The following is a 17,989-nucleotide window of genomic DNA, read 5'->3' as shown; positions in this document are numbered from 1 at the left end:
TGAAATGCTTGCTACATAAAATCTTCACTGCACAAGCCAAAATGCCGTCTGGAAGCCTCGGCATTTGAACTCCTTATCTGGGTTTAAAGTACAAGAAGAACGATATAAGCACGCCAAGAATAGCACAATTGTAGCTGAAACAGCGGTAAAGCACTTGCGAGAGAAAAGTTCAATGGATTCCGCAACAGTTAAAAGTTAGCTGATAGATTCTTTATCTGTGTTGAAAATCGTAGGATAGAACATCCAACAAAGCTGGAAAACCACGAGTCTACCTTGTCGATTCCGTTCGCTGTTATGCACGTTGAAAAGTGTGGGAAGGCCAAGCAAAGAATAAAGCAGAAAATAAACTCACGGGGGCCCTACGCGAAGGTCCTGTGATTAACACGCAATGGCACACAATATCTAAGGCGGTGGAAAATACAGGTGGGCTATCAACTGTTTTGGCGCCACTCACGGCGGTGAATCCTCAGCCTGAGAAGACGTGTTCAAATAATTCTGTCCCCAAAATCTGTCCCCCAAATTTGTCAATCACCCGCAGATATCAATTATATCCGCATCCAACCACATAGGGGACAAGCGGTTTCATTAATTCATTGAAATTCACGTTATCCCAAGCTGCATAAGCTGAATTATCCGCTTTTTTTAATGCCCCCAAGTCGACTGGAACATTCTGGTTTTGTGGTTAGGTTTCCATGTCCAGTTACGGCGGCGGCGGCGATGGGGAGGAGAGCTGGGAAGTGGTGAATCCGCTGAACAGCTTTGCTCCCGAATACGATGATGGAGGTCTCGAGATCGAGTCTGGGGGTTTGATTGACCCCAATTATTTTGCCCACCCAGAGAGGATTCCCCTGCCTCAGGCAGTGGAAGAGAAGAGGGAAGAGGAGGAACCGATGTCGCCGGTTCAAAGCTCTCCAGAGTGGGTTGATCCTGGGACGCCGTTGGACTCTGAAGGGGAAAGTGTGGATGAATCTAGGGCTTCAGAAGAGGAAGGGTTTGTGCTGGAAGAGGTTGAAGAAAGGGTTTTGGAAGGGCTGGTGGATTCGAACTCGGGACCTGTTGAACCCTACTGTAGCTTTACTGAATGGTGGAGAGCGCCCGTGGATTTGTGGAAGACTAAAGTTGGTCCTGTGGGGACCTTGTGGTCGATTGCTATGGTGGCCGCTGTTATGGGGTTTGTTATACTTGGGCGAAGATGGTACCGCGTCAGGAGCCAGAACAAAAAGCTTGGAGTTCAGGTTAACGCTGATGATAAGGTAAAGTAATTTCTAATTTTTGAGGGTTTTTCTGATTTTATGTGCAGCGAATCATTTTGTTTATTAGTTATTGTTTGTCAGGGCAGCATATATAGGATGATTTGTTTCTCATTGTTATAGACCCAGTTTATGATTCTGTGCTTTAACTAGACACAGGTTAATGCAACCATAATCAAGGAATCTTTAGTTCTCTTTTTCTTTGTAGACATTGGAGAGGCCTCTGATTCAGTTATCACACAGTTGAATTGGCTAGTGCGGCTCTACTTTCTGGCTTGGTATCTCCTGTGTTCTTCCATAATGAATGTCTTGTCCTGTACATCAGCTTGGCATATATCTGCGTAATGCTCTTTGTTTCTTTATGGATTCGATTGTATAAGTTTTTTGAGCATCAAGGGCTTGGATCACACTCCCCTTATCCATCTTCAGCATACTAGCATATTAGGTTTCAGGATGTTAGAGAGCTTAAGGGGCTTGGATCACACTCCCCTTATCCATCTCCAGCATACTAGCATATTAGGTTTCAGGATGTTAGAGAGCTTAAGGAACATCGATATAGCTATTTCTTTGGGAGCTGACAAGAACGAAATTCAACTTTAGCGTATCCTGCGATCTTCTTGCGCTTCACTTGTAACCAACATTGTTCTTCCTCCAACATCCCATTTTAACAAATTCCTCGGTAAGGCCTCAACCTATTGAGCAAGTATGGAATCTTAGTGCGCTCTGCATGATCTGAGTATCATCACCTGTTTTCGGTAAGTGGAGAAGCTTGGATCTTATTACTAAAAATAGATCTGGATGCTGCAGGTTATTTAATGAAAGGGGAAAAATAATAGGTCAATCCCGTTCAGGTTTGGTAGATGTAAGGATGAGTTTTTAACAAATGAAGTTAAGTTTAGCAGAATATATTCTTAGGGTGAATGGGTGGTTGATTTAAGGATCTAATTCTACGTGCGAGGGTGTGCTGACCATGAGGATGCCGAATCAAAACCCTGAAATTGTATGGGCTGTAATCCATGTTGTGCAGGAGGCAGTGAGGGCATGCTCTCTGCGTCTTGTTGTTGAATGCAGACTCCACAGACGACGTAATTGAAGGCCAAATGGAAAGCAAGTCGTGTGTGAACGATTCTCAGTGAATTACCCATAATTATAATGAGAGAGGAAGTGCAGAATGGGAATTAAGTGGAAGCATTTTTAGAGGATTGCATGAAATCTTTGTAAACTCTTGCCTTTGAGATGTTACTGTAAATTTATGTGCTGTACTGGTAATAATGCACTGCAAATATCTGAAGGTTCCACGAGAACAATGGGGTTGTAGTTCCCTGTTATGGTTATCAGATTCAACTGAACCAAGATATACTGAAAATATAGAGAAGTAAACATGCGTAAGAACTGAATAAATATAAATTCACATAAAAATAGAAGTATGGCTAGCTCAATGTTTAGAAACTCGCCTAAATAGGATTAGGAGCAGACTTCTAAAGAAATTAAATAGGCGGGACAGGTGGAGGGATTCAAATTTAGAATGGTTAAAGTAGCACACTCTAGTTTGCGTTCTCACTCTCACTAACTAGACGTTATTTCTTTTTTGTTAATTACACTAGGCAGCATAGTAATTTCTTGATTATATTCAGCTATGGTTCTAAAGTGGTGATGTTGTCTGTAAAGAACAGTGTACTTAGATCTAAACTTTCCACATACCACTGTTGATATAAATTTGAAAACTGTTGAATTTAAAGGATCTGAATGCACAACAGAAATTTCAATGGAGTTCTTTTAAAAATGTTCTGAATGCTTGTTAGATCTTTCAATGGAGTTCAATCAAAGGCAGTCTCAGATCCTTTCTTGATTGTTTGCCCACTTTGAGTTTGTTTATTGACATAAACCTTTCTTAAAGGATCAGAATGATCAATAGAATTTTCAGTGGAGCTGAATCCAAGGCAATCTTGGGCTCTGTCTTGCATTTTGTCTTCTTTGAGTTTTGCCTAGTTCAATAGAATTTTCTTTGGCCTTGAATCCAAGGCAATCTTGGACTATGTCTTGCATTTTGTCTACTTTTGAGTTTGCCTACAAATGCAAGCCATAGACAACACTTGTAAAGTCAGCCCGCTATTAAAATAGAATATCAAAGACAATTAATATTTTGGCTCCTTTTTTATTGTGCTAAAAAAGAAAGCGCCAAACACCATCCCATGTCAAGTTTGACAGTATCCCTGCGTGTTTCTTATTTCTGATTAATGCTTTTTATTACATTTGCAGGGATAGTATTACGTGTACTGTAAGCAGGTCTTTTGACATAAAGGATAAGAAGGAATAGCGGGAATTGAACAATTGTGACTTCTCCGCAAGATGCATTTACTAGCACAGTTAAAGCTCAATTCAAACAATTTCTTAAGATTAGTAAATGAGGCCTACCTGGTTGCAACTCAGTCAATAGTCTTCCCATTTCTTGCATAATCCTTTTAGTCATGAAGCATCTAAACTGAAGTCTCGCATGAATATTTTTCTTCAAGTGAAACTGACAGCTTATAGATGATCTTCCCTGAAGCATCTAAACTGAAGTCTCTCATGAATATTGTTCTTCAAGTGAAACTGACAGCTTATAGATGATCTTCCCTGAAGCATCTAAACTGAAATCTCTCATGAATATTTTTCTTCAAGTGAAATTGACAGCTTATAGATGATCTTCCCTGTAAAATGTAGGTTCTGCTGGAGCATATGATAAGTGATAACATTTAAAAGCAAAAAGTCTCCACTGAAAAAACACTTTTTGAAGAAACCAGTTTTTAGGATAAGGATGTTATCTGCTTTGAGTATAGTACAAAAATGTGAACGGGTGAGTTTGAAGCTGTGTTCTTATGATATATTTTTCAAATAGAGAAAATTAAGTGAAATTTGATGTGGTTTGTTACTTTTGATTCTACCTAGTCAGAGAGATTCTATTTCATATTCCTCTGTTCTTAATATGGACTCAATGCTAACTTGCCACCCCATAGAGAAATTATCCGTACAACAAAGGTAGTTTTTATTTTTATTACTTTTCCTATATTTATTTTGTTATTTTGTTGAATTTTACGATGCATGTTATAACATCAAACATGCAATAGCGTAGTTTAGAAGGAGTAAAATAAGTCAACAAAACAAATGAACATCATAACTGTTCTGACCACAAGAAACCTTTTGAAATTTGAACCATTTGTTGCTTTTTCCAGGTGATAAATCTTTGTATTATGAACAATGATCGAGGTATTTAATATGGGTATTTTTCTCTTTGTCTTGTCAGAGAATCACTCAACTGATGTTCCAAGCAGTTCGTTTGAATGAGGCATTCTTCGCAGTGAGAAGGATTCCAGTTGTCAAAGTTCAGGTATTATTTGGGGTTTGCTAGGATACGGTGAAACCTCTTTATCTCTAACGTATGTTGGTGATAGGATCATGTGTGGTTTTAGAAGTGTTTTATATAGCATAGTTGGTTGATCATCTTTGGGAAAATGTTTTTATGGCATGGTTGCTTGCAGAGCTTGGGCTTTCCTTTGAGGGTAGGGAGATCTAACCGCTCGTGGGTTGGAGCTGAATGAATCTACCTCAAAACACTCGGATTTTCTTGGCATGTTGTAAAAATATACATAATACTAGAATTTGGCAGTCTTAGACTCATTTTATTCTACAAATGAGTACTAATTATGCATTTTCATTATCGGAAGTCCACAATCTATGTTTTATGCACTGTATACCACCCCTCTATCTTCTCCATTTCTTTGGCAAAAGAAAAAATATTATTTTGTGTCATATCTTAAAATAGCTTTTGGAGGGGGCTGAATATTTTAGCTTATGGAGGATATTATTGTAAATTATGATACACCGAACAAATGGTAATTACCAAATCAAACAAGCCAGCCAGATATAGAGTGTGATTGTGATGACGCTCAGCCTATCTTTGGGCGTGCTTGGTCTTGATTTTTAAAATATCTCTACCTGAGACTTAGATAATTGAGAGTAATTGTGCACCACGTCTAAGTTCATTTTTCCTTCAGACAGAAATATTATTACACAGTACCACTTTCCATTATACTTTTAAGAGGAAGTTTCCATTTTGAAGTGTTCGTGTTATTCAATGCAAATTTTTATCATAAGTTGTTAACGTTTTCGATCAAGTATTATTGAGTAGGTGATGCCCAACACCATAAGAGATGCTATAATTGTGCTGCAGACAATTTTGGTGGAACAGGTGTCCTTCAGTCTTTGATTCTTAATTGAAATGATTTGAATTTGATATAATATCTTTTAAATAGAAATTGATCAAAGATAAAGAATTATATTAGGGCTGAAGTAAAACAATGGTCTTAATTTGATTTAAAAGCTTCCAATTTTGTTTTCTTCTAAGTAAAGATTTGAACTCAAGACCATTTAGATGTCTACAACAGCTATTGAAACAGTCATTCTCTGACCAAATTGATCAAAGTTGGAGAGTTACAGTAGTCTACTAGTCTTGAAGTTTGGTATGTCTAGATGGAAAAAGGATCTGATTTGAACCTGATATATGAACGTGACTTAATTAATTATATAAAGATATAACAATGCGTAGAATTTTTTTTTTTTTTGATAATTTTTCATCTGAATTTTGTATATATTTAAATTGAATTGATAGACGTGGTAATAGAGTGCAATCAAACCAGATCCCACTGTTTTTGAATTCTATTTGATCTCCATCCATACACGAGCTCGTCTCATTAGCGGTGCATATTCCAGATGCATATTTCATCTCATCAGCATTTTCCAGACAAGAATAAACTAGATATTGCAATGCAATGTCTTGTTTTCAATTTTTGAATCTTGTCGTTTTGGAAAGATCTAGATCATCATCTATGAAGAGATTCGTTTTTTAAGCAATGAAATGGTCTATTTTGAATTTCAAGTTTTTACTTCTTTCTCTTTGAAATGGTCTATTTTGAATTTCAAGTTTTTACATCTTTCACTTTGAAATGGTCTAGATCATCGTGTACGTGGAGCCTGGTTTTATAAAACAGTCTGATTGAAAGGGAAGTGAATTAGAGTACGGTAGATGTGAAGGCTGCATTATCGTTAGAAAAACAAATATTAATTGATCACCAAAAACAAATATAAAGTTGATTAAACAGGCCTTTAATCTTATGAGCAACAGTCGTAAAGCTTTGATTAGGGTTTTCAATATTTCTATTCTAGCAGACGAAGCGTTTAGAGGTGCTCAACTTCTAAAGTCTTATTCTAAATGTCCAGTGAAAATGAAAACAATTTTTTTAATAAGCATACATGATGGAATCACAGATTTTTGTTGCTGATCTAAAATTAAACTTTATCACCGCATTTGTGTCCGGTCACCTATAATGTCTACACATCTGTTGAGATTTCCATCTATTAGAGATTAGGCAGGGGTTCCATAGGAGGGGCCTGGGCTCTATTTTTATGGAGCGGGTGGTCCCATGATAATTTTTTAATGGGGCTACAAGTTTATTGGAAAAATGCTATAATTACACCAAAGAAATTTATAAAGAAATTGAATTTTTATTTTTAAAATTTATAACACCACGAGCTTCGGAGTTGATTTTTTAGAGCTGAATTACATATAAACTTCATGGGACCACTTTCTTTTAGATATTCTTAAACAGAAATCTTTCTTTTTTATGGCATCTTTTTCTTTGCTTACATTTTACTCTTACATTTACTTAGATTGTCACAATAATAGGTTATTGTTTCCATTTACATGTTTTATTTCAATTTTTTTAATGTTTTAGTTAAATTTACTTATGTCAATGGACAATCTTATTCATTTGATGCTATCATTTGATTTAGGCTTTACTTTGCACATTTGCTTGTTAGATTTATTGCACATTTCAAAATCACGTTAATGTTCTATTAAATCATCATCATCATATATATATATATATATATACGCAGAAGAAATAATCTTTACATTATTACTATTTTTTTTTTATAGGAGTATCTTTCAATAACATTGTCACAACCTATTAATTTACAACCATACAAAATAAAAAGAACATGCCACGTGGTTTTTGTGGAAATTTTATTAGAATTTCAATAATGGAAAAGTCTTTAATTAGGAAAGAAATGCCGAGTTGTTTGAATATATGTACCGAATCAGTTGGGACAGTTATGCACTCGTCAAATTGCAATTAATCTTGGGTAGTTTTTCCTTTTTAATCACTAATCCGCTCCCTTTCTCAGGATTCTCTCTGTTGCATCGCCTCTATTCTTTTGATTTTCCATGGGCCGATGAAATTGGCCATGACCTGTTTAACTCATTTCTTCTTTTTGTAAAAATTGAATCACCTTCATTCCTTGAGATGGGTTTCTATATCTTCTACTAACAATCCCAGTGTATCGGATAGTAGCAGGGTTAGACTTCTCCAAGCTGTCGAGGACTGGAGCTGCCCGACATGTGGGGCGGCCCAGTCATACTTCACCAGCAAGAGCGTCGAGGTCGCAGGCTTCGCTCAAAACCAGTCGTTGGGCCTCGGAGGAAACTTATTAACTGGCGGCAAGAAAAGCTTTGATCTTTGGCTTCCTCCTCTTTCTCTTCATCCATCTTTCTTTCTGGTTACTTTCTTCAATAAGGTACTCTCTCCTATTTTTTTTGCTGGAATCCATCAATGCCTATTTCCACTTAGTCATTTCTTGTTTCGGAGATTCTATTCCCATTTATTATCTGCCGTGCCTCAACTTCAGTTGTTAAGAACACTTGGGATTTGTGTTAATGCCACAAATAATTCATGCAAGAAATTCGATTGTGGTATATGTTTGTTAGAAACCGAACCTATCCAATCCAAAACTCTTTCTTACTATTGGGCAAGCATTTTAGATACTATTCATCCATTTTTGGTACATTCAACAGCTCTAACTCATCTGATGGGAAATAGGTTTGTGTGAATTGAAAGGTTTGTAATCTTTAAGTTTCGTATAAATGGTTGTGGAAACAAAAGGATTTCAGCTCTTACAATTAAATGAGTAATATTTGAATCAAAGATAGTGATAAAGAGGGAAGGTGAATAAGTGACAGACCTCCCAACAGAAAACAACCCTAGGTGTTGTTGAGGTGTTATGCTATTGAGCCTTTCATTCCTTTTCTGAACCTTTTATATCTGATTTAGTGATGAAGTTCTAGATTTGACTCTCGACTTCTGAAGGCATTTACCAATCCTTGCATAGCTGCAATATAGGCACATATTGATAGGTAAAATTGATGCTAGATTTTTATCTCTATTAGAAGAACTAGCAAGTTTCTCATGAGCCAACATGTTATTGAATTCTGTAGTGCTTTCCTTTAGAAATCTTATGATGCTTTCCTTTTTTCTTTCCTAAGTGATCAATTCTTGTTATTTTAAGTTTGACTTAAGTATGGACTATCTTTGGTATTAATTATATTTACAAAGGAAGCATCCATATTCTGAATAAATAGATGCTCAATACTCGTTTAGGAACAAACCCTTCTGCATACATTTTCTTTTACTTTAGAATGATGATGTTCATAGTGGATGGAAGTTCTATTGTTTAAAAACAAAACTAGAAGTATGCATTCAGAAAAGATTGATACATGACTTCTTATTCATGAAAATCACATGAAGTATGCAAGAGCTTATGAATGTGGGTAACTAGTGAAGTATTCTCTTGATATACCATTAACATAAGATATGATGTCGTTCGTCCATTTGATTGAAAACTTATGTTGACATTTTCATTTCAAAGAACATAGCAATATGTGTGAATGGTATGTGTATAAATTCAAGAAATTCTGAGATCTAGTAGTATATTGTATTTTGTTAGGTTTACTTCTCTATAACAAAAACATTGAACACATGATTCATCATAGTTCATTTGAACTAATGGGCATAAAGAAGTTTTGTTGTAATGCATAAGAGATCTTGTTCAAATTGGAAATTAGCATGGTATTAACCTTGTTGACCTAATGATGATAAGAATGTCATTCATAATGTCATAGACTGAATGTGACCATCAAGGGTATGTACTTCTTAGCAATGTTGTTTTACTTGTATGCTTATATGTTGATAGTGTGTAGTGGAAAGTAATGGTGTCATGCTGCTTGTGTAATTATGTTTTATGAGAGGAAATTTAAGATAGGATAACATACTATGATTGCTAATTGAGGGGGAAATGGTTTTATTAGTAGACTATATGATTGGCTTAACCTATGTGTATGTATCACATGCGTAAAAAGAGAATTGATGGTAATACTTGGAAGTTGGATTAAAATTTCTTGCTAAAGATGCATTAAAATGCTGCAAATAATTGATCCTTGGTTAAAGAACTTTATGATTTTATCCTTGTATGTGAATGGGAGTATGGCACTCAAAGATGAATAAACCTTGTTATGTGTAATGTCCCCTTTTTTAGCATTCATAGCATGATGTTGTCGTTAGCCTATTTCCCCATGGTCTTGTAGGCTAACCAGGACATTAAAGGGGTTTAGAGGCCATTTGGCCTAGATAGTTTCAGTTACAGGTCTTTTTGAGGAGTTTTGAGGCAACTTTGGGCATACTTACTATTTATAGTAAGTCATCTTGGATATGGTCGGACATCCAGTGGCAACGGTATGTCGATGGTAATTGTTTAAAATCGACAAGAAGACTTGTTTATCACTGATAAGATTTGTTATGTATTGATAAAGCTATTTTATACAGTTAAATTTAAATATTTAACTTTATTAATGCATAGACTATAGTTGTGGGAAATATTTAAATTAGAAGAGTCCCCTTTATTTTATAACACATTGGAGACATAAGTTACATAAAGGGGGTGTTGTTTTATCCCACATTGAGAAAATGAAGGATTGAGCTCTTGTGAAAACACTATAAAAGAAAGAGAAGAGTTTCTTTTTAGTATGCTTGGAAATATCAAAGAATTTGGGAAATTTTCTGAAGATTATGTCTCAATAGTTTGGAGGACGAAATCCCTTCAAGCTGGAAATCTTGACGCCATTGAAAGATATGGTCTTGAGATTCAACATAGTAGCAATCCGAAAAAGCGAAACCGAAAAAGCAGGTTGAAAAAGCGGATACGAAAAAGTAGAACCGAAAAAGCAGTCCAAAAAGCAGATTCGAAAAAGCTGTCGAAAAAACAGTCCGGAAAAAGCAGAACCGAAAAAGCAGGCTGAAAAAGCGGGTACGAAAAAGCAGTTCAAAAAAGCAGAACCGAAAAAAGCAAGCAGAAAAAGTAGTTCGAAAAAAACAAAGCAGAAGGGGCAGCATAGAAGGAAATTATTACAGCCATCCACAACTTTTGTTAGTATTGTTTTTTAGGGTGTTATAAGCTTTCAGCTATAAGTGTGCATTATACCAGCATTATCATTTTGTAATCTATGTAAATGCCAAAGTCTTGGCCACATTTCATGAGCATTGTAATTTTCATTGCAATTAAGAAGATAATAGTTGCTGGTGTCATTTAAGCAATTTAGTATCATTATTTATCAGCTAGTTAGTTTGCATACCAACTGTTTGTAAAAATGCCAGTTGGCTGTAGGTGTTCATTTCTCATGCTTAGATCATATATATGCATTGAATATTGTCAAAATTAGTAGCACACTCATGTTAGGTCATTGTGTAGTCCATTGTAGTCTTCTAGCACAAGATTCTCATTGATGCAAATTGAAGAAAAAGTCATTTGAAGCTAGCTGAAATACTATATCAGTCATACGTCCCTTGCATGTGAATTGTTTGATAAAATTCTTTGAGCTTTCATCAACATTTTTGAGGGAAGATTAGAAGAGGGTTATTACAGTGGTATCAGAGCTTGCTTGCAAAGTGTTTGACGAAATGTCAAACAATTGAAGTATAAAGATTTTTGGTGTTTGAAGAAATTATAACCTATTGGGGTCATTACAGTGGTATTAGAGCTTGCTTGCAAAGTGTTTGACGAAATGTCAAACAACTGAAGTATAGAGATTTTTGGTGTTTGAAGAAGTTATAACCTATTGGGGTTATTACAATGGTATCAAAGCTTGCTTGCAAAGTGTTTTACGAAATGTCAAACAACTGAAGTATAAAGATTTTTGGTGTTTGAAGGAGTTATAACCTGTTGGGGTTATTACATTATGTTCTACTTATTATAAATAATGGGTTTTGAAATGACAACTATGAAAATGTTATTTGGTTATCTTGTTGTCTGGTTATTGTGTTGATCGATACTATTCTTGACACTATTGTGTACCACAATTCCATTACTTCTCTTGGTTTTACTTGATTAGACTATCTTGTTGCCAAGCTGGGTATCTTTCATGTCAGGAAAGATTCTGGGAAAGCTTAACAGCTTCGTGGTAGGGTGGTAAAGCACTACTACAATATTCTTGTCCTTGTGTTCTTAGACAGGTTTTGGAGCTCTTTTCAACTTGGTCGTCATGGTTATACCACCTGGTATCTGGTATTGGGTAATATGCTAACAAATTTACATTTTCTTTTAATTTGAGCATATAAGTATATGTATCAATTAATTAAAGTTAATGATAGTTAATCAACTCATGTTGACTAGTCAATATTCAAAAGACTTTGACTCTCATTGAATATTTTTCCTTTTTCGAGAATTGTTGATGTGGCATTGGTTTTGCAGGGGTAGTTCTTACAAACATTCTGTCTATTTTAATGTTTTGGAATACGTAAGAGAAAAATTATTAAAAATGAAGATGAATACTAATAAAATTAGTTGTCAAAAACATGTAATGATGAGCTGATAGGTTTTCTATTTTAAATTTAATGTAGTAAGGAATTTACATTATTAGTTCCTGTCGCATGGTAGGATACTATAGCATCCAGTGCATGTTATTTGTGAATTGACATCTACCAATGGGAAAGCAATGTTAAATTCTTGTATACTATTTTCCAATGTTGTTTATTTTTCTCACAATCTTATATAATATACATTACAATATTCTTAATTTCTTATTGGATCATACTGTGAACAATAGTTTTTCACTCTTTTTTACGCAAGAACAAGAAGTATTTTTTCCAGAACATCCTAATTTAGTTTATCATACAGTTGTATTTGCTTGTCCTATGAATTGATAATGAACCAACAATACAATGTCTTTATTGTATCATTTGCAGAGATATTCAATGTTGTATTGTTTTAACAGTGGATATAGTACAATAATTGTTGCTTCCTTCGTTGATAGCTTGGACTCTTTGATCTTCACAATTTGAACTTATCTTGTCATCTACATTGGCTCGTTGAGAGATGGTTCAAAAAACCAAACCAAAATATTTGGTATGTGGATTGAATTCATGGCACGACATATTTAGTTGGTAGATGAGACCACTTCTTTTTTGGTTGGGAAGAATGTGGTCTTGATGCATCTATTGATCACCTTCCAATTAATGCTTTCTAAAATGTTTTCTGTTGTTAGCTGATAGCTTCAAAATTCCACGTGAAATCCCAACATCATTAATTTTAAGTTATGCTTTGTGCATTTGGAAAGTAGTGGATCATCACATTCATGCCTGTTGTTGCTTATAGAGTTGTAGAGAGTTCCTTCAAACTATTTTCATTCTCTAGGTAATGTCTTCTTATCCATCTTTCATTTTTGGGTGGTCATTTATGTTAACATTGAGAGTGTTTATACCCTTTCTTCATGCATTATGTTTCTTCTTTGCACCCTTTTAGCATAATAACAATTTCACTAAGTATTCATATCAATCATTTCTCATCCGGTAAATAGTTGCAAAGAGCAACACCCATAATGATTATCATCATGTAAGTATAGTATCCATTTGTTTCATATTTTACATCTTTTAAAAGATATTTTTAACGGAATTATTGTCTCAAAAGTTAAGCATGTAATATTGATTTGTACATTGTGCTCATTTACTCTATCTTTAAATATATCCCTGGGAGAATATGTTTTGGGAAATATCATCCAGTAGTTAATTTTTTTGGAAGAGAAGATGTGGTGTTCTAACGTCTTGTATGCACTTTTTGGCTGAATATCACTAAAAACTGCAATGGGCAAAAAATTGTTGGATTTCTATACAATTTTTTTTGCACTCTTTTTGCTATTTACAAACTCTATATTAAATTAATAAATATGTTGTTTAAAGAAATTACAAACTTAATATAAGTCAATTATTACTTTTATTACTTTAAGTTACTTATGTTAGTTAAAGTTGACAACAAGTGAATTAAAATTAAAGAAATTTAATCAAATATATTTCTTCAATTCTAATTATATGCAGTAATAGATTTTTTATTATAAAAATAACATAACACAAGTAGCAAGAGGTGAAAAAAGTTTCAACAAGGATTAGACGCTTTGAGTCCTTGTTTATTTTTGTAGTCGTATAACAATTTTGGATACTTAAATTTGACACCTCAATTTAGTTGTGCTCTAATTATAAATAATGAATAAATTGTACTTAAAGAAATTTAGAAATTTAATTGTCTAGAAATATCTGACATGTGGTCATGTTTGACATGCAATCCATATGACTCCTTGTATATAATTATTAGTTTTCTTGTGATTAATAATATTCCTAGTAAGACTGATGTTCCCCTAGATTTGATCTAAGTTACAAATTTGCAAATATGTTGCAATTTGATTACCAGTGGTTGTTGGGTGTGAATATTAAGTTACCAAGGTTGATAGTGCATCCTCACATTAGACAAGATCGAAGATTAAAAAATCATAATCTAAATTTAAATTTTAAATCAATAGAAGGAAATTACATCATGTTAGTTTTTTGGTTAAATTTATAATTAAAGTAAGGAAAAATCAATAGACCTAGGTTTTAAATAATGTTATATTATAATTTTTATAATTTTATTCTTAACATTATATTATAATTATTTTACTTGTATTTTTAAAAAATGATCACTATGTAAATCTATTTGAACATTAATCATTTTATATTTTGTATAAAAAACATAAAACTATGAATGAACTAAACATAAATAGTTTTGTTTTAAAATAGATATTTAATATATTAAATTATTAAATAATAAAGAGGTATTATAATCATATTATTTAACTATATCTATGATATATTTTATTAGTTTATATATTGAATATTAAATTTAAACTAGTTTTATATATATATATATATATATATATATATATATATATATATATATATATATATATATATATATATATATATATGGTTGAGCCTTTAGATCCTATGATTGAGCTTATAATCAGTTGATATACAATCATAGCTTTCTCTTGGCCAATCCTTTAGGTATATGATTGAGCCTTTAAATCCACAATATAGTTGAAATCTAGATCTTTTAGAAGAACAGTTGTAGATCCCCAATTTTAAAACTTCATCACTCGATAAATTTTCAAGTTTGAATGGCACCATTTGACATGTTTCATTGGCACCAAGAACTTTTGAAACAATTGGCATTTTAAGGAAGGCATCCCCAATCATCCTCACAAGATGAATGCCTGAAATTCTTTCTAGTTCCTCTTTATCCAATGATTCTAAAGGGAATAAATTTCTTACCAGCAAATTTAGTTGCCAAGCACATGTTTTCCTTGTGGTTGTGTGGATAAAATTTTAGTATCAAAATACTCTTGATGTCTTTTTCTCAACTTACATGGGAATGTACAACCACTGTAATGTGCTTTGGCTTATCATATTTAGTTATTATTATCAGAGTGTACATAACTCCAAAGGTTTTATCAACTTCATAAGCTATAGACTCCAAAAGACTACTGACAATTTGATGCCTTCTATCTATTGATAATTTGAATGATGGATAGGAAATATATTCAAGGATAATCAAATGCATACCTTTTTTAACAAACATTCTCCTATTGAAAGCCTTTGCAAATAGATGACAGTTGAAACATACACCTCCTTTTCTATACTTCTTGCGATAGTTTTTGAGCTCCAAAAGTCTCATACACCAATAGGCTCTGATGATCTCTTAGATTTTTTAGATTGGGAAGACTTAGTTAACATTCACCTTGGTTGAAATTAACACATGATATGCATGTGAGCCTAGATGTCAGATAATGATGATGAATACTCACCATCTACTAGTAGCTCACATAGTGACAGAAGGTCAAAGTGTACATAACTACAAAACCCTCTTGATGTCTTTTTCCCAATGTACATGGGAATGTACAATCATTGTAATGTGCTTGAACTTATCATCTTTAGTTATTATTTTCAGACTACATATATAATTGCAAAGGTTTTATCGAATTCACTAGCTATAGACTCCAAGAGACCACTTACAATTTGATGCCTTCTATCTTTTGATAACTTGAATGATGGGAATGCAAGATATCCAAGGATAATCATATGTATACCTTTTTTGAACATACCTTCTCCTACTAAAAGCTTGTTCAAATAGATGAGAGTTGAAACATACACCTCCTTTTTGTGTACTGCTCGTGATTCCAATACCTTCAATATGGATTCCAAGGATCGCTCAGCTTCATAAAACAAGAAAGTAAACATCCCACCATAGAAGTAGCATATAGACCTGTCTAATGATCATATTTTGCTAAAGATGGCTTTTGATGTAACATCATGATGATGATGATGAATAATCACCATCTACTAGTAGCTCAAGTAGTGAAAAAAGGTCTTTGGTGCACGTGTACTCAGAATTATTTTTAGAGAGCTCTTATGGGATCTTAAGGGGTTCTAATGTCTCCTTTGACACCCTAGGACACCTTTTGATACTATAGAGTCAACAAGTCTCTAGAAGCACTTATATTTGTTAATAGAGGAGATACACCCATTGGATCTGCAATAATCTTAGATATCTCACCTCAATTGATATCATATCAATTTTAAAGAATTCTCCCAACTAGACCTCATTGTCCTTTTATAGTACTTACATGAAAATAGAAATATGAAGTTCAGTGATAACCTCTACAAATACCTTGAAAAAGAAGGTGCACTGAAACATAAACAAACATGATCTTATAAAAATATATAGGAAGGATGACAACAAATAAATCATTCTAGTTTCTAGAAAGCATATCAAACCTTGCTTGATTCAAAATTTTTACTTTTATCTTGACTTGATATCTTTGTTGATCTCTACTAGTCTGGTCTTGTTCTTGCTCCTGCCACTTTGAAGAATTTGTGAATTAGGATTCAATGGTTGTATAAAAACTTCATGAGAAATCCAAAATAAATATTTATTTCTCAGAAATAATAATATTTAAAACATACTACATACCCCATTAACATGAAGAGTCAACTCTATAGCTCCTTATTGTCAAACAATTGTCTCCTATAATAATCAACATATGATCCAAATGGCTTTGCAACTTTGTACCTTCACACCTTCCTACAACTTTGGTGCATGATTTCACATCCTAGGGGGGATGGAGTCCTCCCCCCCTTCCCCTTTTTCTGGCACTAGTGCAAGCTTGTCTAAACCTCCTTTTGGTCCTCTTTGCTAAAACCTACAATGCCTAGGAAGGGTCCAATTCTTCTTGGGATCTCAACTTGGTTGAGTCATTTGATGTCCCTGATGATTTGGCTTGTATGGGTCCCCTCCATCTGAGGATCCCCATGGAAGTTGTGGGTCACAAGAGTGCTGATTCCTTGAAACCAAACTAGTTGGGGGTTGTTGTTGGATCCAAGACTCTTGTAGATTGTGTGGAGAAACCTATGATGGTTTCAAGTATTGTAGGGCTGAAGATTTTACTCCTAAATTCTATGGTTGATTCAATTTCCTCTAGACTCTCCTTGAGCCTCATTGGAAAATTTGTTTCTTTCTGACCTAATGTGGACATGGTTAGGAAATGGTGCTCTTCTAGATGGAGACTATTTAGATCGGTGTCTGTCTCTATGATGACAAGCTCCCTCTTCATTTTTAGATTCACAACCAAAACATACCGAAACATTATCCTTGCGAGCTCTTGGAAATTTGGTAAACATCTGTTGATGCTCACTAGATGGAAACAAGGTTTTTTTTACCTAACCTTGACCTATTCTTGGTGCCTATTTGGGTCAGATTACGAGGGCTTCCTCTCAAATATTGTAATGAGAGAGTGTTCAAGTAGATTGGAGGCTTTTTTGGACACTTCTTTAAGGTTGACCTAACTACTAGTTCCAAGGCTAGATTTGGTTTTTCAAGAATATGTGTGAATGTGGGTATGAATAAACCCTTTCTGATCGTAGTGGCTCTGAAATCAAAATGGGGTACTTGGTCACAATTGATTCTATATGAGAATGCTACACCCTTTTGCCAAAATTGCAATATGTTTGGGCACCTAGTTGTAGACTACAAGCATAGTGAGAAGCTTAAGGAAAAAGTCTCACCACTTGGAGTGATTGTCGTGGAATGCTCAAAGACTTTAGAAACAAAAGACTAGGTCAATATGGAGTCCCCAAATAAAATGGAGATGTTAGTGGCTCATTATTTAAGAGAGAATGAGGGACTCATGGAGAAGGATGAAGGATGAACCAAGTAAAAGGGGATAGAGAGGGCTCTTGAGATACCAAATACTACTAACCTAAAAGAGAGGGAGATTGCTGGCAGTACCTCTATGATAGAGGATGATGTAGCTTCTAAACTCAAGGGGATATTGCCACATTGCATATCAAGTCAGTCACATAGCTAATCGAGGGGATAAAGAATTTATTTTTAAATCTTTCGAATGAGGGTGGGAGATCCCAACCATAGAACCCTACAACACCTCCCCAACAAAGGGGAAAAAATCACATTTTATTGATGGAACCCTAGTGGTCTCACTCCTGGGAATTTTT

The 17,989-nt window shown here is 34.4% G+C and overlaps 1 protein-coding gene across 1 annotated transcript; it reads left to right on the top strand.

Moving 5' to 3' along the window:
- The first annotated feature begins 574 nt into the window (after positions 1 to 574).
- Positions 575 to 5,319, top strand: LOC149568552 (uncharacterized). Its single transcript, XM_089821448.1, has 3 exons — positions 575 to 1,253; positions 4,534 to 4,617; positions 4,769 to 5,319. Exons 1-3 carry the CDS (start codon positions 693 to 695, stop codon positions 4,826 to 4,828), a joined length of 705 nt encoding a protein of 234 aa, XP_089677574.1. The 5' UTR covers positions 575 to 692; the 3' UTR covers positions 4,829 to 5,319.
- The last annotated feature ends 12,670 nt before the right edge of the window (positions 5,320 to 17,989 follow it).

This window comes from Cupressus sempervirens, chromosome 3 (assembly GCF_028749045.1).
Source record: "Cupressus sempervirens isolate cs-2001-9-10 chromosome 3, ASM2874904v1, whole genome shotgun sequence".
Taxonomy (NCBI): domain Eukaryota; kingdom Viridiplantae; phylum Streptophyta; class Pinopsida; order Cupressales; family Cupressaceae; genus Cupressus; species Cupressus sempervirens.
This window is presented reverse-complemented; position numbering and strand designations above follow the sequence as displayed.

Coding starts and splice junctions, on each gene's coding strand:
- LOC149568552 (XM_089821448.1), top strand. CDS start 693: ATGTCCAGTTACGGCGGCGGCGGCGATGGGGAGGAGAGCTGGGAAGTG. Junction 1,254..4,533: donor AGGTTAACGCTGATGATAAG/GTAAAGTAATTT, acceptor TTGTCTTGTCAG/AGAATCACTCAACTGATGTT. Junction 4,618..4,768: donor TTCCAGTTGTCAAAGTTCAG/GTATTATTTGGG, acceptor GGTTGCTTGCAG/AGCTTGGGCTTTCCTTTGAG.